Here is a 27392-nt window from a genome sequence, read left to right on the forward strand (position 1 = left end):
AGTAATGGCCTCATTTCTTTTATGTGTGAGCGTGTACTATGACACTTCACTTGTCTGTAATTGCAATCTGTCCCAAAAGCCTTGATATTACATCTTTTTATACTACATATAAATAAAAACCAGCACATTTTTATGAGGATATTCTGACTTCTTCGTGTTTTGTTCTTGAAGCCTGTTGAGCATAAAACAGCCTGGTTTGGTCTCTGAATGATTTAACAGTGTATTGTAGCTGCCGGCTGTGTAGTGTGAGTGTAATGTAGTTTTGCAGACATGCTTATTTGTCATTGTCGATTCTGTGCCTCATGTCTACAATCCATCAAGCCGATGGAAAGCTTAGTAATGCCTGAAATCCATCATTATTCCACCAGGATTCTACTTTTTTCCTCTGTATTTGTTTTAGCTCAACAGCTCCAGGGTTTCTAATGTCTTGTCTGTTCGTTGATTGGTTCTCCACTCTGGTCTAGACAAACATATTTACAGTACAACTGTTAGATGGATTGTAATGAAGTGTGGCACAGATGGTGAAAAATACTGTAATAGTGTAATTTGGTTTAGAAAGTTAGATGTTGTTGGGTTGAATTTTAGTAACTATCTTCAACATCTTACTTGGTACCATCATCAGGCATGGATGGTAATATTTCATGTGTGAAACCAAATACTTATATTATAAGAAAACCACAAACAGCTGAACAACGAAGCAGCTCCACATCATGATGATCCCCCCACCACCCCTCTCCACTGGGATGTTTTCATGTTGGTATGCAGTTTCCTTTTTACATCATAATGTAAACTCCAAGAAATGGAGAGACACCTGAAGACCACCTATACTTAACAATACTACTAAATATTCTGAAAGTATTTTGTGGGCTAATAAAACTCCAGTAAGGTTGAATTGTTCACAGCAGTATAGTGTATTATAAAGTTTTATGTAGTATTGTAATGTTGGTATAATACTGCTGTAGTATTGCTGTAGTATTGTAATATTGCTGTACAGGTATTGTTTCAGTACTGTGATGTTGTAGTATTGTGGGGAGCTCTTCTCTAGTGCTTCAAATCCTTTCCATTAGTCCTCGATGATAAAATTTAATTCCCTGTTTATTCTCCAGATGTCTGAGCGGAGTCCCAGACACTTGAACCACAGTCGTGACATCACGTCCTTATGGAAATCTGGCCCGGGGAGGCCCCTCCCTGTGCCGCTGACATCAGCCGGAGCTCGGCTTCGTTCCTCCAGGAGGACCGTGCGGATCCGCACATTCATCCAGCGCCGCCGCCGGGAAGAGAAGCACGGAAGCTGCGCCCGCTCCGCTGTGATCGCCTCCTTCATGGGACCCACCAGGAGTTCTTCCCCGCTAGGTGAGCTGCCATGTTCCCTTCTTCTCCAGCTTCGTCCGTGTCTCCGTGTTTTCGGTGTGAGGACATGTTCCAGTCTCTGGGGGGGGGGGGGGGCGGATTTCAGCAGCAACTTTTCCCCCTCAGAGCTGCACAGTTCAGGGCTGAGACCGGAAAACACGACGGTTCTTCAGCAGGATCCGCTTCGGTTCGGACCAGAACCGTCTTTAAAGTCTGCTCGGGTCGAGGACTTCTACTTTTTACAGTTTCCACTTTGAAACACGACCCGAGCTCCGTCGGTGCAGAACCGGGAAAACCCGGAGGTCCGTTAGGGCTCCGGTGTGTCGGGGGTCTCCGGTGTGTCGGTGGTCTCCGGTGTGTCGGTGGTCTCCGGTGTGTCGGGGGTCTCCGGTGTGTCGGTGGTCTCACGGAGGAGCTGTGGGTGACACCGGTTGCCATGGCAGCAGATAACACAACACTGATTGATCATCATCATCTTCATCATCATCATCATCAGCTGCAGATGCAGCTTCCTGTAGTTTATTACCAGGTTGTAATTATAGAGGTTATCTGGTTACAGAGGAGCTGATCTAACACTGGATGAACTGGATTCATTCATCACATATTCTGAATCTTATTATTGCTAAAGTAAATAGTAACTAACTACTGAAAAGTAACTAGTAACTAACTATTGAAAAGTAAATAGTAACTATACTTAGTAAAGTAGTGTTGTTGAGTAAAAATGCCTATTGGCCTTTGACGTGTAGTGAAGTCAAAGTATGAAGTAGAAAAATGTAGAAATATTCCTGTAAAGTAGAAAAACTTTACTTAAAGAAATGTACTTAGTTACTTTTTATAACTTAAGAAACAGTTGTAGTAAAAGTCAAAATCAAAGAACTTCTGTAAAACAGTAAAAACACAGTAGTACTCCTACACTGTACCACAAAGAAGCGCTATAAACTATAAAAAGACAAATGAAATGAGGCAAATGTTTCCTAATATAATTATATAAACATTATTTTAGAATGGGAACATTTCATGGCCAGGTGAGATTTACCTGGGAACATCACACATCTCTCAGTTACTTCTAATCTTTCAGCCACAGGTTGTGTAAAGCTGTTACCGTGCTGAGACCAAATCTAACCCCCTGAAGTGGTTTGGTCGATGTGTGACGGCCACCTGCTGGGTCGGTCCCACTCGGTAAACTGACACTTTCAAGTCACGTTTAATGGGAAACACTCAAAGTGGCTCGTTCATAGTTTTCACTATTATCTCCTTCAGTCACAAACAAGCTTCACTGCTGAGCGGTGAGATTATTATGACTAGAAGAGGACCCAGCATGTGAACAGTGTTCAGACCTTTCAGCTTAAAGAGAAAAGTTAAATAAATAATAAATAAATATTAAAAAACTAAGGTCAGTGTTAAAATGTAAAAATAATTGTTCTATTGTTCAACACAGTTGACAAACTGAATTCCTGCTTTGCTGTTTAACAAACATAGTAAACGTGTCAGTTAGAGAACAGTTATTATTAAAACATGTTATTATTTTAGAAGGAAGACAAACATGTTGATGTGCTAAACGTCTACTGCCTGCTGGTGGAGACCAAAACAGAGCTCACAGAATGAATAGCTGACATTCAGCAGGTGAACACAAACACAACTCCACATAAATAATGTTGGAGTTGAAATAAGCATCTTTAAAGGTGTCCCCTGTAGAAGCTGATGTTCATATTCATATAATAATTCTAATAATAAATCCAAATGTCACAGAGAGTTTAAAAAACTTGTTGAGCAGCAGAGTTATTTTGACATGAAAAGAGATATTTTCTGCTGCTGCAAAGCCGACGTTGTTTTCCCAGCATGCTGCACAGTGAGATTCCAGATGATTTGTTTCTGGGATGTGCATCGTAGCCACAATCTATTATCATCAACACAAACACTCACTGTTGCAGATCGAGCTTCATTCTTGCTCTGATTCGTAGTCTCTCCGTGTTTCAAATAAAACTGATTCATTTACATTTTCATTAGAAAACTTATTGCAACAGCAATATTTACATCAGCACATTAGTCTTTTTTTGTATAAATTAAATTATGTAGCTTGAAATAATTAATGGAAACACAAACTGAACAGGTTCAGGCTTGGCCTAGATTGACTAGGGAGAGGTGTCTCCTGCTGAACATTACAAAAGTACAACTTAAGTATTACTATGAAGTACTATACATACTACACATGTATACTTACTAATTACATAAACAGTTTGTTGTTGTTTTTATTTCCATATGCCAAGGGATATTGAACAGAGGAAGATTAATCTGCTAAAAAATGTTCAGCAGATAATTGAACATGTAAAAATGACTAGTTACAGTGTTTTAAATCATACACAGTATTTTCTGGTTTCTGTTGATTTGCTCACAGTATCAATTCAAATTTAGAAGGAGAGAATCCATCACCGTTGCGGCTGCTGTTTAGTTGATAACATTTTATAAATAGCACATGGGAATTTATTCTTGACCTTTGAAACAGTAGCTTGACAAAAAATTCCCAACTCGTGATCCACAGACTTGCATTTTTGTTTCCCTGGAGCTTTCAGTCAGAGCTCCCAGTTTTCCTCAGTGGACGATGTTTGTTGATTTGTTGAGGAGCATCGAGAACTAATACCAGGAATTATTGTTGTTACTGTTCATCAGTCATTGTGTGGACAGATTAAAACCAGCTGATTCCCCCTGTTCCAGCCTGCTGTGCTGAGGTAACCTCAGTATATTTAACCCCCCCTTAACCAGACATTGTTGCTGGACTGTGAGAAATTCTCCAAAGTTTGACCTCAGTTTATGAATTTGTTTTCTTTCTGCATGCTTCACCCCTCCTTTGCTCAGGGGCAGGTCTTGGGTTGCAGCTGAATAGACAGTTAGAATGAATGAATGAATGCATGTGATGCCAGATAAGCCCCCCCCCACCTCCCCTCCTCCAGGGGTGAACGTGCTTCTCCTGCCGTCGCTGTAGCTCAGCCCCAGCTGATTACAGCACGAGTTGGGACGACAAGGGCACGGCTGTGGTTGGCATCAGATAGGCAGCTGTCCCCCCCCACACCCCACCAGCCCCAGGCCACCCTTGTCAGCTTTATTTGTCAGGGAATGAAGCCAGCCATTATACCAGGAGTGAGTCATCCTGGAGCTCAGTCTTTCTCTAACAACCCCCCCACCCTCTATTTCTTCATGCTCGGAGCCCAGAGTGATCGTTCTCTGTTGCCTATGAACCACATCTACCTGTAGTCAGGACAGAAACGCACCTTTCATCAGTGTGTTTGACATCTGGTGTCTGAACTGAACGCTCTGTGAGTGTCAGCATTTTGGAAACACCTGCAGCAACTGTGTTTCCCAAGGTGTCTGCTGGTTCCATCCAGACTAGGGATTCCTGCAACACCTTCACATAGGTGCAAGGTGAACACAGGGGAGGGAGCATTATCTGTGAGGGTAAAGTGGTCTATATAAATAAAACTCGATTCATGGTCCCCAGAGAAAGAATCCTACAGACGTAGGTGGCCACAAACAAACCATTCCACATTCATGGGACAGGATCCCTCTGAAACTGAGTCAGCTGGAAAAGTTGCAGTAGTATTTATTAGGGCGGTGACCTAGCACAGCTTTGCATGCTAAAATGTTTGCATATCATATCATAACACCAGAAATAATATGAGTGAGCACCAACTGTTTGTTTACTGCTGACAAATCAGAGATGTAATTCAGACCTGCTGTATGTTCCACCAGTGAAATGGTGACACCAATTGTTCAGTCATCCATCACTTGTTCTGTCTGTGGGGATGTGCCCACCATTCCCATGTGTCTGGATCAGGGCAGATATTGATGTAGACTATCTTTGCTGACACAAGTTCCTAATGTACAGCTGTGTCTAAATGTAAAGGTGGCCAGTGTGAGGTTTGTCTCTGCCAGTCGGAGTCTGGAAGATAGTTTGACATTAGAGAAACATCACTGTGTTCATGCTGTACTCATTACACATCAGATAGTTTCAGCCTCATAGTTTTGAGTCAGGACTCAGTTCAGATTACAGCTGCTCATCTGACTGCTTGTTGAAGAAGGGAGTGTGTGTCTAGGATGCGTGGTGGGGTTGGAGGATAGGGGCGTGTGCATGTGTGTGTTAAAGCATTGTTCCCAGGTTCGTGACAAGACTGGCAACAACGAAAGCAGCCCAATGAATTTCCTGATAAAAGCCCAGAATGACAGTTTTACGTGACCTCCAACCTCGTCTTTGTTGTCAAAAGAAGGATAAGTTTTCCCTTTTTTTCCTTCTCCTCACTTGAATAATGCATGATTTCATTTGGAGCTCGGCATTCCTCACATTCCTCCTCACTTTATCCCTGCAGTCATTCCACCTTGCTATGTGTATATTGTGAAGCAAAGGAATAATTGATGGCAGCAGCTGCTGCAGCACTGACAGAATCACACTGAATAGATTATATCAACCACAAACGTAGACTGTCCAGCATCAACATTTAAGAATGTACTTAAGCAAATGAACCCACTGACTGACAGCCAGAGGTGTTTCCAGTAAGCAGCGGCATCAAAAAGTCGTCAGACAGAAGGAACTGCAGAACATTTTTAGTCTCTGTGTTTGTAGATTTGTCTCAGATCACACAGAAGCTGTGAGGACCTCAGGCGATCAGGAGTTGACTCGCAACAGCTGTGACAGTAAGAGAAATGTAAAATAATGAACGGGGTTTGTAAAACAGAGCAAAGCTGAGGTACAATGCATCCTTTCAGTGAAGCTGGCACAGGGTTAGTAGGGTTTGGGTTTTCTTTTTCTTCTACACCACCAACATGTTTTGTAGTTTTATTTTCCTGGTTCTCAATATTTTTATATAATTTTTAAGCCAAATATCTTAAAAAGGAACTGTGGAGATTAAAAAAAACACACTTAGGGAGAAAAGTCCCATTACTCAGTCCTGTTGCTTATCTCTTCTGCAAGAGCTGTTTGTCTAAACCCGCCCTGATCTATAAGTGTTCCATAGTCTCATTTAGCCGCCTCAGACCTTATTTCAGACATCTAATGAAAAATCCACTGATATTGACAGGAGGGAACTGAAGTGCTGAAATGCTTACTCATTTTGGCATTTTAAGATTCTCACAGTTTGTACTTTAAAATGTTGGTCAACACAAGTCTGAACTGGATGCTGTCAGATAAAGGCTGCAGCAACACTAGGTGAAAATGATCTGAAATGATCAGTTTGTCCTTAAATGTTTTCATTCAGCTGCATGGATTCATGACAAAAGGGAAATAACACAGAAATAAAAGATTTACATATTTTTTTAAATGATCAGAAATTTGATTCATTACAAACCATATTCAGCACTTTTGATAGATCTCAAGGAGACACAGCGAGTTTGGGTGAGTTATACCACTTGTAAATATAACTTTGTTTGCAAAAAACAACACACCTTTAAATATTGATTTTATTTCTGCGTTGATGTTTGAAGGTGTGGTTGTGACGTTGAAGTGTGACATTTCTCTGCGACACTTGCTGTGTACTCTGCAGCGTGGCTCTGCCTTGCTCCAGGACAGAGATACTGGAGCTTTGTTTCCAAACAGTCAAGGCCCCGGCAGTGTTGACTCAGTACGAGACCGTTCTTCCGTCTCTCATCGCCCTGCTGCCTGAGAACACAGCACCTGGATTTCTCTCATTATTTGATGAGAAACTTCAAGGTCTGCGAGCCTGTTCCGCCTACGCTGCTAAACCCTCCCTCGCTGGAAAGAAAACCAGATGACACTGCATGTTTGTGGCGATAAGTCTACGTTCACATTACAGCTGTAGTGGCCCTAGTCCTTTTCTTGGCTCTAATGGACCTAGATCTGATTTTGTCACTGACGTGTGAACACATCAAACTGGATTTTTTCATATCAGTTCTAAACCGCTTTTTATATCTGGTTCTGGTTTTGAGCTCTGTGTCTGCATCTAGTGTCAGAACAATCAGATCAGGTTTTCTGTTTTCTAAATATCTTATTGTTCAGACACACAGAGAGAAATGTGTTCAGTCTATTAAATTCCTCATAAAACATATATTCAGATTTATGTTTGGTGCAGTGGATTAAACAGAATCAGAGTTGTATTAGGGACAGAGTCAAATGTCACAGTCTGGTAAATTTCTATAGTATGAATACATTTCTACTAAACATCACTATTTCCTGTTCAACATCTAACAGGAGAGCAGCTCGACTAATGTTCAGAAGGCAGTTTGTAGTTAGTTCTTTAAGTTTCATCCCCTCCCTTGTGGCTGTGGTGTCCATACATTACATCTAAAATCTGGTTTGTTGTTGAGTCTTAAGCATCCTACTGCGCTGCGAGAACAATACTTAGAAGGAAATGTAGCAGGCAGAGAGAGTCATCAGAGATCTGGCTGCCTCTCATCACAAAGGCATTTCCTCCTCAGTCACTTCCTGCTCAGGAGCAATCATCCTGAAACTCGCAGCAAGGACTCTGTCTGTGCCGAGGGTAATATTGAACCAGTCATTTGGTCATCATAATGCTGGAGAGTGAGCGTGTTGTGTCTTTGACCTTGTGCAGTGATCAGTTTTATAGCACAGGCCTCATTAATGTTCCCTGCAGTGTTTTTCTCAGTACAGATACTGTACACACAGAATTTATTGTCCTGTTAATGGAAGCACCAGCACCAACTCAACATGATGACTAAGCAGGAGCGCAGGTTTGAAGTGACAGTGTGTGAACCTAACAGCAACACATGGACACTGCTAAACCTGACTAAGTTATGTTTTAAATATTTGTAAAAACAAAAACAACAGAGTAAATACTCAACAGTATCATGTTGTGACGTGATGCAATTAATGACGTCACATTTAGAGCTGCAACTAACAATCAGGTAATGAACCAATTGTGCTTCAGATGACGGATAAAAATGTTCATTCCAGTCTCTCACAGACCAAGATGATGGTCAGATGTCTTGTTTTACCCAAACAACAATTGCATATGACAATCACAGCACATGTTCTCATCTGAGGAGCTATTTTAAATGGTTGTCAACAAAATCGAAATGTGTGAGTTATTATACAACTCATTTCAGCGTTCTCTGTGTAGTCAGGAGCAAATCTACAGCTCATGAATTTAAATCCTAGTGAAGAGCCCATTGTTTCTAGTAATGTCAAATGTCAGATCAGGTATTTCCAGGTCTGATCTGAGTCCTGATTGTGAGTCTGATCCGATACGGCACTTACCTTCTGTAAATTTGGTTTAAATCTGTTTCATCACATTGAAATTAGAGCTGTAACCAACTTAATCTGACACTGTATCTTCTCAGGAGCTTCTACACCCAAATGCTGGGTGAAAAGTATTTGTTAGTGTTTATAAGCTTAAATTATTAATTTATTGATTTATAACTGTGAGACAGTAACTTCTGAAACTGACCTCCTCTAAAGTCAAGATGTCTGTTAGATTTTGTGGTTGTGCAGGAGCATTACAGAGTAGAGCATCTTCCCTCAGAGACAATCTCTGGCTACAGAGACACTTGAACCAACAAGTTACTCACAGAATAAACTTTCATTAGTGAAACTGAAGCAACCTGCTGATGACATCTGTTATTTTAACTAATTGTTCCCTTAACCAGTGTTTGCCATCAAATCTAAACTTGAAACTCACCAAGCAAATCTAATGTATCTTTACAGTTGGAGAAGGAAGCAATAAAACCCTAAATTATTTACACACAGATGATTTAACAGGCGTTAGGTCGTCCAGTAAACGTTGGTGCAGTTGATTGCGGTGAAGGCTGTGAGAGGAGAGTTTGGTCGTATCTCTTGTTTGCTTCCCTCCTCTGCAGAGTTGTTAAATGGTACAGATCCACTGTCAGTCCTATTAAAGCTCCGGCGGCCTCAGGCTGCCTGCTGGTCTGTCCTTCAGACTCTCCAGGAGGAAGAGGAGGAGGAGGAGGGAGGAGGGAGGAGGCTCTGTTGTGTTAACTGCTCCTTCAGACTGATAGGACTCTCCCAATGCAATCCGAAGCTATGAATATAAAATTACAATCACGTCTGCCCTTCTTCCACCTCTGCTCTCATTTCCAGTCTGGGCCGTGAAGTGCTCATTGTCAGTGGGCAGCAGGAGCGCTGGTGCGTTGACCCTGCTGAGGCACCGTAAGCCGATTTCCACACTTGAATTCACTGCGGCAGTCGTGGGAGAACAGCCTGACTTTAAAAAAAAAAAAAAAGTATAATCACTCAGCCATTCCTTCGTAGTCCCTGCAGAGGAAGTGCTCTATGAAGCTGTCAACCATGCCACTCCTTTCAGCAGTTCACTTCCTGTGGAGTGGATGTCCCGCAGGAAAAGGCTGGTGCCAAATGGCTTTTTACAGATTCACAAGGAAAACAGAAGGCATCTTTGATCAGATGATAGCTCACAATGGGTGCTCTCCCGAAGACGAACTAAAGGTTTAGAAATGATGAGTTTCACACTCACTGTTACGCATGAAAAGGCAAGAACTGAACAGAACTGTCTGTGAGGTTTCAGTCCTGACAGTCTGAAAGCATCCCATGTTGGACAACTGAGTGAAGGAAGCACAACACACTGAGCTACTGTACAAATCTCAGGGCAATCTAGTCCGTAGCTGTTGAGATGTCAAAGCAAAGCTGCATATCAGGGACCCAAAATATTACATTTGCATTCAAATAGCAAGAGCTTAGAAAGAAAGTGATGCCTCCAGGCCTCTGAACTGACCCCACATCTATTTCTGTCTGTCGGGTTTTAGGCTCACTGATTAATAATAATAAAATAAAATATAGCAAATGAAAAATAGCCAAAAATGGCAGAAACATATCGAACATATCGATATAAACTCAAATCTACCAAAGAATAATAATCTTATGATTGAAGGATTGGCTTTTGAATCTAACACTGCACCTTGATGAGCAGTGGCCAGACTCTACAGTCTGACCTCAGATAATCTAGTCACATACGTCTTCATCAAGTCTTAAAACCTTTGAAGCTTTTTCTCCACACACAATCTATCTGCTGTACCTTTCTGTGCATACGATTTCTCGCTTTCTCTAAAGCAGAATTTTCTTCATGATCAGAGTTGAGGTCTGTACACAAAGTCTAATATTATATGCGGGAATAGGCCGATGGAATCTGTCTAAACTAGGACTGTTAACTCAGTTTAGCTGCCTACTGATGAACTCCACCATTTAAAAGCACAGTAACAATATAAACACATCTTGTTTCTGTGTTGTTGGAGTTCTGTTGAATGTTCCAGAGCCAAGAATGTCTTGACGCAGTCCCCTGATGAGACATGAAATGTTGTTAACTATTACTTCCACACATTGTAGAAATGTTGGCGACCGAGCAATTAAGCTCTGTAGAAATGTTATTAGAAACGTCCAGAGGGAGAGTTTCTGACACTCTGAGTTGCCTCAGCCTCATTAAAGCTCCTCTCAGAGTCTTATTACCCAGCAACATGTGGTGATTTGCATGATGGAGTTTTTCCTTGTTGTCGTGTTCCCTCTGATTTACATGCAGAGCTGTCCCCACCCACTATTGTTCTGTAGCAGGAGTTAAACAGTGCAGGGTGGTCATGCTGAGACCACCCAGAGTTTACATTTGACCCCACCTCCCCCTGCTCCCCCCGCCTCAAAGAGATGAGATCCAGACGTCGAGCTGCAGCACACTAACATTAGGATGGAATCAGAGCTGCCTTCAGGGTCTGAATGTGATGCATGATATTTTTAGATCTAAAGGTGCCGGTAGCTGAATGCGCTGCTGAATTTGTGCTATGGTTTTTGTAGTGAACCTTTATACTGTATATGAGTGCAGGTCAACGTGATCTGAAAGTGACTGAAATAGCAACAAGACAGCAAAAAAACTGTATTTACCTTTTCTAAAAAGGTTACAAACACACAAGTGCAGTTAATAAAACACATTCTCCTTTATTATTCAGGTTTACCTCACATGGCATGGACACTGTTACAGCTGCATCATAAGCTGATGTTCATGTGCTGCAGGAGGCTGTGATGCTACTGTTCTAGAGTTTCTATAGTGAGATATACTGTAAAATAACCAATCCTGCAGATATTGTAAATTCAAATAATTCAGCATCTGGTCTGTTGAAAACAGGACGGTAATTCTTCTGAAGTCGTGAACGTCAACACAACAGTGGGAAGCTGCTACATGGTGACTTCTTGTTTTGCAGCTGAAAAACACACAAACCAGAGCAGCCGCTCGATTGGTTCCTTCAACCTCGGTGCTTTTTCTAGCTCATGCAGTAAATGTTTAATATGAGCAAGAGGAACAACTACTGCTAATTTTAGTGTGATTGCAACATTTCATTGTTCTGTCTCTGGATGTCGGAACATGTTGGAACTAGTTGAACATGACAAAACATTTCACAGTTTTTATGTGCAAATTCTAAATTATAATAAAGGCTGGTGGGGAGAAGCTCTCTTCTGTGATGTGTCACATTATAAGAGGCACAGGTAAAAACCAGAAAATGAATGAATAGATTCCATTTAGCTGCTTCACTTTCAGGATCCTGCTGACTTCACACCCAGACTGCTCGAGAAAGCAGTTAGTAAAAGTAACAACACTGCACACTGCACATTAAAGTGGCAAAATAAATCCATCAATAACTTTTAATCATCTTAATTCAGTGGGGCATTTGTGACCTTTGTTGGCAGAGTGCGACTGTGTTTTGCTGAAGAAGTGTGTCAGTAGTAAACTATGATCATCTCTTCCTTTCTGCGTGCTGCGTCTTCCCCGAGCTGACACTGTTATGAATTATGGATTGAAGTAAAAAGCCTGGTGTCTCTTAACCCACAGTGTTCCACTGACCCACATCTGCTATTTGCAGCTTTTCACTCCTTTATTTGTTTTGTAGTCATCATATTTACATTTACAACAGACTGGTTTGAATATTTTTCTGCACATAGATTCATTATACTCGTAACATCTAAAAATATAAGTGGAAAACAGATGCAAGCTGCTGCGTGATTGATGAATTTAAACTTCCCCACCTGGGAATTTCATATCTGCAACATGTTCCAAACTAAAAACAAATCCAAGTCTGCAAGGAAGGGTGTCTGTGTTGCCAAAGAACACAAACAGGTTATTGCAGGACACGGCACTTATTACAATAGTGTGTTAAGCAGCTTTTAGTTGATCATAGTTTGATAAATTTAATAAACTAAACTACACTTAACTTTAGCCACTTTGTGTTTGTTATATTTATTCACATTTTTTAAATGTGTTTCCAGTAAATGTATTGACAGATTGATTTACTTCATCATTATGTACAAGCTCTTATGCTTTTTGATATATATTAATGAGACATCTGCATTTATGAGTCAGACAGCTAAAAACTCTCAGAGAAATAATTTGTTATTCTGTTTATATTGATTTCAAACTGCTGAGATGGGCCTGGAGGATCAAACTTATTTGGAAGACTTGAATCACAGATATTTTCACCCACTATTAAAATCTTAGTTTTATGTTGATTTGTAGCATGTTAAAAATGAATAAGCAGCAAACTTAAACTTATTTAAAAATATTTTAAATTAAAAGTGGGTTGGAACTTACAGCAAGATGAGCAAAAGACAAGCGCTCAGTACTCTGTAAAAAATAAAGACAAGCAAAGACACACGCCTACTTTAAAAACAATGGCTGACTTAACTTTGTTTTTAATGTAATTCAATATTTTATGTCTTTCAGAGATCATGGGAGGCTGTTGACATCCAACTTGGCCACTAGCTAAAACAAAACCCAGTACAGTAGCCTGAAAACGCCGGCTGGTGCACAGTGACGGGTCGGAACATGGCCGCCCATCGAATCAGAGCCACGACCAACAACGCTTCTCTCCCGCGCTGCCGGTCTGAGGGGACACTGATCGATCTCAGCGAGGGAGTGTCGGAAGCCAGTCTCACTGATGTCAAAGGTCAGCTCATGTCAAACTGAAAACTCAGTCACCTTTGTAGTTGTTAAAGCCCCTAAAATATGTTTTTTAAAATATGCTTTCTCTCTTTTCATTTGCTATTAGCACCCAACACTGCTAATTAATTATTATTATAGCAAAACAATGAAATGGATATCTATGATATTATGCCAACCTGCCTCCATTATATTACAATCTACTTTGTGATACTGTGTCATTTTATGTAGTATTGTGTAGACTAGTCGTAAATTTAAAAGAAACATCTTTTGATTAGTTTGTCAGAAACACAAACAGCAGAAGCAGATGAATTAGTGTGTTTTCAGTTTGTTTTCTGTCCGTCTGTGCTGAAACAGATTGATGTCTGGCATGTGCTAGGTTGAAGCATCTGGTCGTGACAGTCCAGAACTGTTTGGGTTAGCCAGTGTTTTTCTGAGCATGAATAGTGACGAAGCAGTAGAGTTTTATCATTCTTCAGTGTTACAAGCATGCAGCTGTTTCTGTTTGTTCTTTTAATATTTCTGCAAGAAAGAAAGATTTTCAAGGTTCTGTTTGAACTTTTCCAATGTTGTATACAAAAAGGTATCTGTCAATACTCCTCTCCACCTCAAACTGATCCAGAGAAACATGAAACAGCCACACATCGACTGCATCGGCTTTATTTTGTTTTATTTCATCAGAAACTTGAAACTTGAAAGATGCTATAACCCGATAGATTGCTTTCTTGTGGAAAAGAGATTTTCAATTTAGACTTAGACTTTCATCATTCTCTACCTGACGCTATTCTTTTTATCCCCCAGTGCCTTCTCCCAGTGCCTTAAGACTGGACGCAACTGCCTCTTTTGGCGCTGCCAGAGAAGTCATTGCCATAAAGGATTACTGCCCATCCAGCTTCACCACCCTGAAATTCTCTAAAGGGGACCACCTGTACGTTCTGGACTCCTCTGGAGCAGAGTGGTGGTATGCTCATAATAACACAGAGATGGGTTACATCCCTGCAGCTTACGTGCAGCCCATCAACTACAGAGACTCGTCCTTCAGTGACAGTGGGATGATTGACACTGTGGGAGACTGTAACGAGGAGGCAGCCAAAGAAATGGAACTACTAGGCGAGTGGGCCGGGGTGATACTGAAACCAACCACCTACCAAAATGGAAATCCTTTTGCAACAACCCATACCTCTACAAACCCTTTCCTAAATGGGGGTCCTCAGAGTTCACTTGATCAGAATAGTAATGACAAATCAGTTGACCTGCTTTTGTTTGATTCACTCACTCCATCAGTGCCCAACTCCACCAGCAGCACTGCCGATATCAATGGTTTTGGCAGCGGCGTTTTTAGTTTGAACCCTCTCAGTCCCACTGTAGGGGTGGGGCAAACGCTGCGCAGGGACAACCCGTTTTTTAGAAGCAAACGATCTTACAGTCTGTCTGAGCTGTCCATCCTCCAGGCTCAGTCTGACTCTCCTCACGCCCAGACCAGTTTCTTTGGAAGCCTTAAAGCTCCTGTGCCAGAGCAGTTTCAAAGCAGGGAGGATTTTCGGACAGCGTGGCTCAATCACCGCAAGCTGGCCAGGTCCTGCCATGACCTGGACTCGCTGGGCCAGAATCCAGGATGGGGCCAAACCCAGCCGGTAGAAACCAACATTGTCTGTAGGCTGGACAGCTCTGGAGGGGCAGTCCAGCTTCCAGATACTAACATCAGCATCCACATACCCGAGGGCCACGTGACCGCAGGTGATACGCAACAGATTTCCATCAAAGCTCTGCTTGACCCTCCACTAGAGCTAAACAACGATCGGTGCACCACCGTCAGCCCTGTGGTAGAGATCAAACTGAGCAACATGGAGACCAAAACCACCATTACCCTAGAGATGAAAGTGTCTGTGGTGGTGAAAATGGAGAGCAGGCAGACAACTGAAGTCTTGTGTGTAAGGAGTGATTGTAAAGAGGGACCTTACACTCCCATTCCTCAGGCATACATTTATGGGGACACCGTCCAGGTGTGTTTAGATAATCTTGAACCCTGCATGTATGTGTGTGTTGTGGCTCAGTCACAGTCCGTATCTCCAGACTCCACAGTTTGGGAGCATGTTGTCAAAAAGATCACCTTAGGAGTGTACGGTCCCAAGCACATTCACCCATCCTTCAAGACAGTTGTGGCTATGTTTGGCCATGATTGTGCTCCAAAGACCTTATTGGTGAGTGATGTTGGCAAGCAGGCACAGTCTGCACCACCAGTGGCTCTGCAGCTCTGGGGTAAACACCAGTTTGTTTTGTCCAGACCCCAGGACCTCCGTGTTGGAGTTTATTCCAACATGGCCAACTATGAAGTAAAAGCTAGTGAGCAGGCCAAAGTGGTCCGGGGCTTCCAGGTTAAACTAGGCAAAGTCAGCAGGCTTGTCTACATGATTTCCTCACGCAACAGTGAAGATGTTTCCGATTTCACCTTAAGGGTCCAGGTCAAAGACGACCAAGATTGTATACTTGCTCAGTTTTGTGTCCAGACACCAACACCGCCACCCAAAACAGGTCAAAAGACATCGGTGCAAAGGCGTTTCCTGAAGAAGAAAGAAGTCGGTAAGATAGTCTTGTCTCCTCTTGCCATTGCCACCAAGTACCCTGTTTTCCAGGACAGGAGGATAAATAACCTTAAGTTTGGCAAGTTAATCAAAACTGTTATCCGACAAACGAAAAATCAGTACTTGCTTGAGTACAAAAAAGGAGACTTTGTGGCTCTGCTGAGTGAGGAGAAGATCAAGCTGAAGGGCCAGTTGTGGACAAAAGAATGGTACATTGGATATTATCAGGGCAAAATGGGCCTTGTCCATGCAAAGAATGTGCTGGTGGTTGGAAAGGTAAAGCCCATTTACTTCACGGGCCCCGACCTTACGACTTCTTTGTTACTGGAGCAGATACTGAAACCCTGCAAGTTCCTCACATACATCTACGCCTCTGTAAGAACTATATTGATGGAGAACATTGGGAACTGGCGGGCGTTTGCAGACGCTCTCGGTTATGTCAACCTTCCCTTGGCGCATTTCTGTCGTGCAGAGCTGGACAGCGAACCTGAGAAGGTTGCGTCAGTGTTGGAGAAGCTAAAGGAAGACTGCAACAATACAGAGAGCAAAGAGAGGAAGTCCTTCCAGAAAGAACTCCTGATGGTAAGTTACAACCTTGGCATCTTCCTCTGTTGCAGTGACTTAGCATTTTGTCCAAGCCACTGATTTGAGAAAATGCAAATGATCCTCCTGTGTTTTTAAAGTCTCACTTGCATGTGCTTTGTGCTTTGTGTCCAACTACATGACAACATGCTTATGTCTGTATATTCTCACAGCACAATTCTTCCTTTCTCCTGTTATCTGCCCATGACTGCTTTAGTCTTTAGGCTGTGGTCCAGTCTGATAATTCTGCTGGGAGTACAGTCGATAACTGCTGTGTAGGCATCAGAGTCTAATCTGGACGTGAGGAACTGTGGAGAGCAGCAGAATACTTTGACCCAATACAGTATAGTTGAGTGTCAGAGTTAGTGTGCTGTGCGCATACAGAGTTTTGAACTTATAAATCTAATCAGGCTGCTCTGGTCATTTTTTATTTTTATGTTCGTATGAATCAAAGCACTTGGAAGAAAAACAACGCAAACAGCAGGCCGTTACTCTTGTATTTATGTGTAGAATCATTTTAGAAATGGAACCATGGCCAGATTTAGTGTACCAATATAGTGTGCCGTTACTGAAAACAGAGGCACAGGAGTTTGTCACGTATAGATTAACAGTACGCTTACATTACATGGTTGTAATGATGGTTCTCGTACCTTTCTCAGAAAGTGTCCAAAGCAGACAGAGAGCACTGTTCATGCACCATAATTTTCTCATATCGCTATATTCAGCTTTTCTTTAAAGTAGCCTGAATTCTTAGCTGTGTTCGCTGTAAATGCAAACCAACTCTCTCCTGCACTCACTTGTGCATCTACTGAGATGGAAATGTGGAATTTCAACTTTGCCTCAGGCAGTCAGGGTAGCAATTCTCATCCTGAGATGCTTAAACAACATAATATCTAGTCTGAGTTATGCTTATGGCCTAATGCTCCATAAAACTTTGCTTTTTCATTTTATTTTATGTGCCTGTTTGAAATAACACTGCGTTTCAGTAAGTGTAAGTTTTCCCTAGTGTCTTTATACAACAGTTTCTCTGTCAGCATAACGTCCTCCTGAGAGTCTCTGTCAGAGGTCATGGACATACTACAGCTGAAGTAACACTGTAATTTAAGGGAGGTTGTAAACACTACTTAGACCCATTTATAGACGGAGAAACTGCAGTATGAAAAGGAACATAATAAAAGGTGGTGACTGAAAATGTGCCTTTTCTGGGAGTCGGTACTGTACAATTCATTTTCTGAATATAGGCATGTTTTATGTGTTATTTCTGTTAGGATTACACCTAAACCACTGATTACTGTGGGGACAATCAAAGCACGCAACAATCCACCTAATCTGAAATCATGAAGGTCTTTTGTGTAACAGAAACAAATATGCTGTGCACAAACATCTGATGGTTGTTCTGTCCTCTGAAGGGTGGATTGTGTTGCCTGTGAGTGGGTCTAAAGACTGTCAGACGATATCTTCATCTTTTTTAAATGAACTGTGTCAGAGAGGACAATCTCTTATGATTTGTTGCTGTGTCATTTGACATGGACAGTAGTCTATTTTTAGAAGAAAGAGTACCAAATCAAAAGCACTGTGGTTGCAGCAAAGAGCTGCCTTTGTGTGAAAATGTCTGGTCTGCTTTGATTGTTGGCAAAGAAACAGACCATCAGCAGCGTATGTGCACAAACATAATGTATATTTGGAACTAATACGCTTTCTCTCCCTTCTGTTCTCAGTTTAGTGATATATGAAATGGATCCTAGAACACACAAAGAAATCTCCATTTGTAATTGTTGTGCTTAAATTTCAGCATCAAAACAAAAAAAGTAAATTTATCTTTTGGAATTTCCTGGTTTTCTGCATTAATTTGTCATAAAACATGATCTGAAGTTTATTTAAGTTTATTTATTTAAGTAACCATAAGAATCTCATAGTGCTTGTGAAAAAGTATGTGGACTAAAAACAAACAGCAGGCAGATACAAAGATAAAACCAAAAATCACTGCAAAAATGTGCAGACAAAACTAAAATTTAGCAACGTACAAAGACACGAGGGCAGACAAGGACAAGTCTACGAACAAACAAGGTCGACTACGAACGAACTGGCAACAAACAGGCTGCAAGACGAACAAAGTGAGTGAAAGGGTGTGAACTGAGGGGAGCTTAAGAAGGGAGGCTGGTTCACAGGTGAAACTGATCTGGGGATTGAGGTGAGTGAGCAGAGGGAATAAACAGGTGAAGCTGATCATGGTAATTGTGAGAGGGAGACAGAGAGAGAGGGCAGGGGCAGAAAAATAAACGAAAGGACAAAGACAGGCAGGAAATGTAACGGTAGCATGTTTATTGGGTTGAGGTCTGGGCAGCTTCCTTCGTGGTGTCCTGTCATAGTTCAATGTTTTACCTACTGTAGACTCATGAACACAGATGTTAACCAGTTCCAATGATGCCTTCAGATCTTTATCTGTCACTCTGGTTGTTTCTTTACCTCACTGACTGTTTGTTGTGCTCTTGGGGTCATTTTGACTGGCTTTATGTAAATCAACCGTTCCTGATCCTCTGAAAGCTCCTTTTGGAGAGGGGTGGCTCACATTAGCGTCTTCTTCTTGTGCGGAGCAAACTCAAAACATTTGAGTGTTTTTTTGTGAGTCAAAGTAGCTCTAGTCCACAACTACAAACTCATTTTCTTAACAAGACTCCAGGTGAACTAACACCTGAATCCAGGTGGATTTTTTTTTTTTTATAGTTGTTGTCAATAAAGACAAAAGATCAGAATTGTTTTTGTGTTATTATTTTAGGCACATTATATTTGTTAATACTCGACTTAGATGAAGATCACCAACAGTGATGATGTCTATCAGTCACACTGTCAATGTGTGTTTTACACTTTACTCTGGTAAAAAAACATTTTCCACTGATGCTGTTTATCAGTTCAGTTGTCAAATGAGGAGCTGCATATTTTTGGATTGGACCAGTATCTTTGGAGATCAGGTCTTTACAGTGAAAGAAGAAGAAGAGATGAGTGATAACATGCAGTAAATCTGCCCGACTGGGTCCAAACTGGCACAGTGTAATTACAGTACATGGTCCAACGGGATGGGTCTTTTATCTTTTATACTGTGTGGAAGCTCGAATCACGTCATCTAGGTTAAGCAGCTCTGTAGATGACACGTTCGAACAGGATGTTCCACGAGGAAACTCCTGAACGCCGTGAAGTCATCGTACAGTGGTTTCTCTATGAGTGAGTGTCTGCAGAGTTGACAGGAACCGACACGGAGTAATTCACCTTACTGAGTGACTTAATGCAAACAACACTCTGTTGCTATGTGTTACATCACATTTAGTTTGAAATTATAGTTTAGCTGTAGACATTTAGGAGAATGAACCATTAACTCAGAAAGAAACTCTGGAAAATAAATCAGTTTTTGTTTACGCTCCCAACAGAGGAGGTTGAAAACAACACTTTATGAGTCAAACATATTCATTCACTTTACGTTAAACTTGTCTGAAGCCTTTAAAGTGAATGTCTCAGCTTTACAGGGATCTTTGTTGTTGTTCAGAAGCGTTTGAGACTGAACTTTACTGCACCGTTGATTATGATTCATTTCAGGCAGTAACATTTGTGAATTCATCTTCCAGCCGCCCTGAATGGGTCTGGACTTGCAGAGCTTTCTGATGTGAGTCTTGTTGTTTTGTGAGGAGCTTGTGTTGTTGTCAGCGGATGATGGAAAGGGTCCAGGTTGTATCTGCTGGATCTCAGGCCTGCAGATGTTTCCTGCTTCATTGTTCATAACTGAAACAGAAGCTCCAGTTGTGGACCTGCAGGCGCCTGCAGTTCATGTATGTACTTCCCATAATCCTCCTTGACCCCGACCTTTGTGTGGTCAGACCCCTAATGTTATCTATCTGGCAGGTGAAGTCTGTTACATAATAGATTTCTGTTGTTTGCTGTTCAGCGAAACATTTTACACAATGCATCTGCTTGATTTCCCTTTGGATTAATAAACTTTTTATTGTTTATTTTATTGCACAAATAAATGTGAGTGTTGGAAGAAGAAGGAGCTGTTCAATAATTTCAATTTCTGTAATAACTATTATCAGATCATTTGAGTGGCCAAAGTTATTTACTGCAGCTTTACATACATGTAAAATAAATATTACTTATTCTTTAGCTGAATTGCAGCAATTCACTTACCAGCACTTTAAAAATGCTGCATCATAGAAAACCTTTAGAGTCTTTTAGACTTTTCTCAGTCAGATATTTGATTTTAGTGCTCTGGACGTAACATTAATATTTCTTAGTGCCTCCATAATTTTATAATGGGAGCAAACTGCTTGATTACAACAAAGCATACTGAACAGGCCGGAGTAGTTCTGGGCAAGCCTTTACAGGTCCTCCACTGCTCACAGTCTCTCACTCGCTGCTGCAGATACCTTTGGGGATTTAGACTGAAATTAAAAATGAAAAACAAAAAGTTACCCAGCCCATCTCGCTCCTCATGTCCTGCTGTAACCTCACGCTTCACATGATGCTCTGCTGTGTTAATATTTTACACTCCTGCTGGTTGTTTTCTTCAGAGCAACAAGTCCACATTTTAATGGACAGTAGCTAAAAAGTCATTTGAAACAACTGAGTAAACAAATTACCAGCACTTTTTATTGTAGATTCATCAGCTAATGTTTGCACCATGTGGTGGATTGCATCATGGAGTCAGTTATTTCTTTATATCTCTATGAGGATGCACAAACATGTGTCATTTAGTTTAGTCTGACTTTTAGATGAAGGAGTCAGGACTTTTATTGTCATGCATGCTTTAAATTTTTTGCTGTGCTGTTGAAGATGCTGAAACAAACACGCTTCACTGTCCAAACACAGACTGACTGGTCATGTCTTTATTAAGGGCGTCGATAATGAGCAAACTGCACACAAACAGAACAGGTTCTCACCGTCACACAAGCTTAATTTAATTAAATTGCAGCCTTGTGTGCTTATTTAATCAAAGGCTGACGTTGCGAATGCGTAGATTAGTCGTGCAGCACTAATCAATACAAATCTGTAATTCAGGCAAGAAACACCAAGAAAATAATCAACATATTAGCTGATAAGGAAAAGCATTAGTTGTAGGAATGGATGCCACTTTGAGTTTTTCTCCTGCATCTTCAGTGTGAATCTCTCCAAGCACCAGGGAACTCCCTCCTCTTGTTGAAGACAGACAACCAGCTGCAGGTTCAGTCAAATCTTGGAGCATGAGACTGCAGAGGTGGAACTTTTGTTGTTTCTCTGTGCTAAAAGGGGATTTTCATTTCAAAGCTCTCACTCAGCTCTGCAGCGGAGCGTCTGACCCTCGTGAATTATTCGACTGAGATCAGTGTGGCAAATAGAGCTTGGGAATAATAATAATAACATCCTATTTCTAGAGGAGGACTATGTGTGATTTGCTCGCTGCTGCTTTGCCATTTTTGTACACAGTTGGGCATTTTTTCCACTTCACTGGCCTCCTTCCTTCCCCCCCTTCTTCCCTTCACTTCCTCTTCTCCTCTCCTTCAGTGCTTGGGTGTGGCAAGCTGCTGCTTTTGGAATAACTGACTGAACAACAGATTCCTCACTCCTTGGAGATTGTCTTTGTTTGGGAATGTGCTAGTAATTTCTAAGCCAGCTTATAGAGAACGAAGTAGAGTTCACATGCAAGATGAAAACTCACACCGAGTAGCCACAATCCTAAGTCTCCCTCAGGATTCCTAGGGTTCCCTGTTTTGTTTTTGTAGGTCGGTACATGAAAAGATAAAGAGATGAGAAATAGGTTTCAACTAAAACTGGAAAAGAATTGAAATTGCAAAGCCACAGTGCAGCTGAGACAGAGTTTAGAGGCTGAAAATGGTAAAGGTGGAGGAAGTCAGATGGAAAATGAAGATGGGATAGAAAAATAATCAAAAGGAGATTGAGGCGGAGATATTGAGTGTCTGTTTTGTAGCTGAGAGGAAAAACAGAGATGGGATGACATAAGAAACAAGTCATTCATCAAAACCCTCAGTGCTCGAAATAGCCAGGGTAGAAAATTGGCCATTTTCTTAGATTGTGAAAGAAGTGTGTGTGTGTGTGTGTGTGTGTGTGAGAGACAGACGTGATTGAAACGCCCGCTTCGTCTCCACACCAACGTTATCTCTGAAAATATGTCTGGAGGAATTTTCTTCTCGTTTTGACAAGCAGATGATTTATGCAGTGGGGGGAGCTGCAGGGCTTCAGAGCGCTGATTGCTGAGCTGGTGAAACAAACTCTGTGGCATTTAGCTAAAACACACACACACACACACAACCCGTCCAAATAGACCAGCTGACATTTTCGAAAAACACAGCACAGCATTTAATTCGTCCCCAGTCGTAGAGCAGGGTCGCACTGTGGGGAAGCTGTTTAAATTGCAGCAATGACAGAGCACCGAGCTCCATCTGAACAAGTGCAGTTATTAGTTTAACATCAGGCCCGAGACTCACAGGGAGCGATGTTCAGTGATAAATACTTTACAACAAGCCATTAAGCGTTTACAGCATCTACAATGACTCTGAGCATCAAGATGCTTCAGGAAAAAGCAAAAGTGCAGCTTCACAAAACTTCTTAAACTCTGTCGACCTGGACTTCCTATAAAAAACTTTACATCTAAAAACTTTATTAGAGCACAGTCTCTTATCAGAAGTGCTGTGTGATAGTTGGTGTTTGAGCCGCTCTGTGGTCATTGAACATGTCTTTGTGGTGGTTTTGTGTCACTTTGTGTGTCCACGCACAGAAACACTAATAGGCTGGCGGTCTGCAGGTTTGTTGTGTGTCCTCTGACTCATCTGCTGCTGCCAGACGCTGCTGGACCGAGCAGAGCTGATGTTATATTTAGATCCTGCTTTCAGAGTATAAGAGAACTTTGTAACCGTGAACTAGAAACGCCCTCGTGTTTATTCTGTATCAAAGCCGTATCCCGTGATAGACAGGAAGTGATGTCTTTTATTTTGGCAGGGATTTCCTGTCGTTGTTGTGCAGCGAGGAAACGGCTACTTGTCAAAGAGTTTCTTCCTTGTAACGTCCACGAAGACTCAGAAACCAACTGGATGTTCTGTGTCGCCTGTGGGTCCAAATAAAACACCTGCTGTCAGAACCCGTGCTGCTGAACGTCCCTCGGTTGTTTTTCTTCGATGTCATTTGACGTCCGCTCAGAGCTCCTGGAGTAAAGTCAGTCTGATTGGTCCACCGCCGCCGTTATCTCATCCTCTGGTGTCATCTCAGATTGAGCGAGGCTGCTGGAGCATGGCGTCTGCATTCCTCAGCCTTTCATCTAAACTCACCCCCGTCCTGCATCTTCCCACCCCCCCTCATATCCTGTCGTTCCACACATTCCTGCACGTGACCGACTGAAGCCCAAAGTGGAGCTTTAAATTCACCTTTGACAAGTGGGAGCACTTTGGAATGTGGGAGTTATTTGCAACGTGAGCACATTTTAGATGTTGATAACTTTTCTGGGAAGTTGGAAAAAACATTTTGGGATCATTTGGGAGGTGAGGATGTTGTTGTTTGGGTGTTTTAGTGTTTGTCATTACTGGAGATGCTCTGTTCCTACACAGGTTAGTGTGCTTGGAAATGTAGAGTTGAAATGGGAATTCTGCATTTGTGTAAATGTGACTGTGATGCATGAATGAACGCACGTGTGTCCATCAGTGCAAATGCATTTGTATTTGCATGCGCCACATTTGTATTTACAAATAGCTTCTGACGCTCCGCCCCCAAAGTCTCCACATGAGTCATCTGGACAGAATTGAAGGAGACAGAGAGGTTACAAGGGTTGATGGGAAGAGCTGTAATCCTGTCCTGAGCAGTTAGACCCAAACAAACAGGTGCCGCCTGGCACATTACATTTTTCTTCCTCCTTTGGAGCAGAGGAACAAAGCTGTCCGAACTTTTGTCCAGAGAGCGAAAGCTTGACAATTATTGATCACCCACATGTTTCCTTGGACGCCAGTCTCAGAACAAGCTACAGTAACTGCTCAGTGTGCTGCCTTTAGGAGAAGCCAACAGGGCTTTAGCCTTTCATTTGGTTGAATACTGCACTTGTTATGTTTCACTGTCTGTACTGGATCTGCTCAATGTGTTTTTAGATGTGACACAAATCCTGAGTGGTGCTGCTGAAGCAACGCCAGGCTCTTATTTCAATTTCTACCAGAAAGCATCTGAAAAATGCACAAAGCTGAGATTTGCAGGGGGATTGAGGACGCAGGCTGCAGAAAACAACACGGGATAAAGCCACTGGAATGAAACCTGTAGATGCACATTTATTAGTTTCTCTGGAGTGTGTGCTTTTATTCTAGACTCTAGTGGCTCCCTCCACTCTTTTAACAGTCATCTGTTGTCTTCTCTTTCTCAACCTGCTGATTCCCAGTCAAAACCTTATTATTAACCTTACAGACCTCACTTCCCACCACACATTTATACGAGTCCTCTCCTGTCCTTTCTGTGCAGGCTCTGTTGAAGATGGACTGTCAGGGTCTCGTGGCCAGACTAGTCATGGACTTTGTCCTCCTGACCACGGCTGTGGAGTTGGCCGGGCGTTGGAGGGAGCTGGCTGAGAGGCTCGCTAAGGTTTCACGTCAGCAGATGGACGCCTATGAGGCACCGCACCGCGACAAGAACGGGGTGGTGGACAGTGAGGTGAGGAGGTTACTAGCGTCTTACATTTGATCAGAGACACTTTTGTTAAATGGAAAACATGAAGTTAGATCTGGTGCCCAACCCGGGTATGAGAGGTGGTGGAAGCAGCTGCAGCAGTGAGACGTGTCAGGATGTTACTAGTCAGCTCAGAGCTGGGAAATACTGACAGCTGGTTTTCACTGAAACACTTTATATGTTGGTTGGTTGACTGTGAAATTTTCCATCAGTTTAAAAGTCAGAAACTCAAGTCATGTTTCCTCTCTGTCTCCAGGCCATGTGGAAGCCAGCCTATGACTTCCTGGTGACGTGGGCTGCCCAGATCGGCGACAGCTACAGGGATGTGATCCAGGAGCTGCACATGGGCCTGGACAAGATGAAGAACCCCATCACCAAACGCTGGAAGCACCTGACTGGCACGCTCATCCTGGTCAACTGCCTGGACGTCCTGCGGAGCTCTGCCTTCAGCCCCGTCGCTCAGGAAGACTACGCCATCTAAACTCCGCTCCATGACTCCACATCGACCCTGCTGGTGCCTCCTGACTCCGGCTCACCTCGCTCTCCTGGAGCATTTTAATGTTACCCAGTTTGAAATGCTGCATACCAGCTGTCTGCTCACTCTGAATGCCACTACTGCTGTCGTATGTTGCTGTTCTGCTGCTGCGGCTCCTCGTGCCAGACTGCCCCCACATCACCACCAAACCCAGTGCTGTATGGAGCTCGCAGTATTCACAAAGACTCTTTTAATAGTTCCTGTCTTGCATAGTTATGTATTTTTGTACTCTTATTATGGCACAGCATTTTGTAAAGCAACACTTTGAACCCTTTTGGTTAAGAACTGTGGAAGATACTTTTTCAAGAGATGAAAAACTTTGATGTCGTATTCTCACCATCACAGCTGTCAAATCTGTTCTATTTATTTATACATCAGAGAGAGAGTCACTTTCTTTCCCTCCTTCAGGTTCTCTCACTGTGGTTCCTTTTCATTTCACACATCCACTTATTAATCTTCACATTAATTTTTAATCAGGTTCTCCACTAGTGCTGATAACTCAAGTTATGGAACAGGAGTGGAAATGAAATTAACAGTTAATTAAACAAAGCATCATTTTCTGGTTGCAGCTTCTCCAGCGGGAGAATGTGCTGCTTTTCTTTGTTGTGTGGTTGTAAACTGAAAACATTTGGTTTGGCTAAACTACTGTTTTCTGATTAAAACTCTTACTGTGCTGAATGTGACTGGTCCTTTCTGAGGTAGACGTCCATCTATTCTATCACACATTCTTCAGTAACTTGAGTTTGATCTGTTAAACAGCAAACGCTCCGACTTTTAGGACCTGGGGTTCATACAAGAGGCCACATGGAGACCACAGTGCTGACGTAGTGCTGGCTCACGTAAGACTCTGACATGTGAGTGGTTAAATTTGCTGAGTTGATATCCAGAGTCAGTCACCTGTACGTCTTTATTATAAAGGTGATTCTGGGCTTTGGAGTGAGGGATGCTGCCCGATCAGATGCAAGTTTTGGTTTAGAGATAAATCATACAGGGCCAAATTAACTGAGTGGGAAAATTTTTTCTAGTCTTCTGTAGAAATCTGACAGAGCTGCTAGAGGAGATTTCAGTCTCCATCATCACATTGTATTAAAATGTGTCCTGTACTCGTTCCACAAGAACAGAGAAAGGACTTGAGACCAGGCCGATGTCCAGAAACAAGTCTTCCCGACTGCGTGGGGAGGCGTGCAGCATTGCCATCACACGTTTACCTGAAAGTAATTCCATGTTGGCATCTTTTCCGTGCCAACTTTTGTGCTTCTGTCAAACACTTAAGGTGCTCAGTTCAACAAGACCGTTAGTCAAGCGAGTGCGTCCTGGTGTATTTATTCTAGAGTGTGGGCGTCATAGAAGACGTTCTTATTGACAGTTTGTAGATTCAGACACCTTCTGTACAGGACCTGCATTTTAATATAGGTTATTATAGTGAAATATTATTTCAAATAACAAATGGGCATCAGGATGCACATGTCCCTACTTTATGACATCTCATCAATTAAAACGTAATCTTCTGATGAGAACTTCGTGATATGGTTGAAAGCACCAGAATAATCAAATAGATCTTTAAAAACTTGTTTTCTTAATTAATCTGTTGAGTATTTTTTACATGAATCAATAAATCATCATCCTCAGCTTCACCCTCCATGTAACTGAAGCTGTATTTCTTTTTTCCCAATAAAAACTGAACACAGCTGTCCACAGATGACCTTGGACGATGTTGAGACCACTTCTGTATCGACACTATCTGACAAAGCGTCTGCTTCT

At 42.1% G+C, this 27392-nt stretch overlaps 1 protein-coding gene across 1 annotated transcript; it reads left to right on the forward strand.

The window, feature by feature from the left end:
- The first annotated feature begins 1172 nt into the window (after nt 1-1172).
- On the forward strand, nt 1173-26309 carry LOC113173192 (SH3 domain-binding protein 4). Its single transcript, XM_026376574.1, has 5 exons — nt 1173-1353; nt 13041-13263; nt 14058-16420; nt 24893-25081; nt 25353-26309. The coding sequence occupies exons 2-5, from the start codon at nt 13143-13145 to the stop codon at nt 25575-25577; spliced, it is 2898 nt and encodes a 965-aa protein (XP_026232359.1). The 5' UTR covers nt 1173-1353; nt 13041-13142; the 3' UTR covers nt 25578-26309.
- Nucleotides 26310-27392: the final 1083 nt, after the last annotated feature.

The sequence above is a fragment of the Anabas testudineus genome, chromosome 21 (assembly GCF_900324465.2).
Source record: "Anabas testudineus chromosome 21, fAnaTes1.2, whole genome shotgun sequence".
NCBI classification, from domain to species: Eukaryota; Metazoa; Chordata; class Actinopteri; order Anabantiformes; family Anabantidae; genus Anabas; species Anabas testudineus.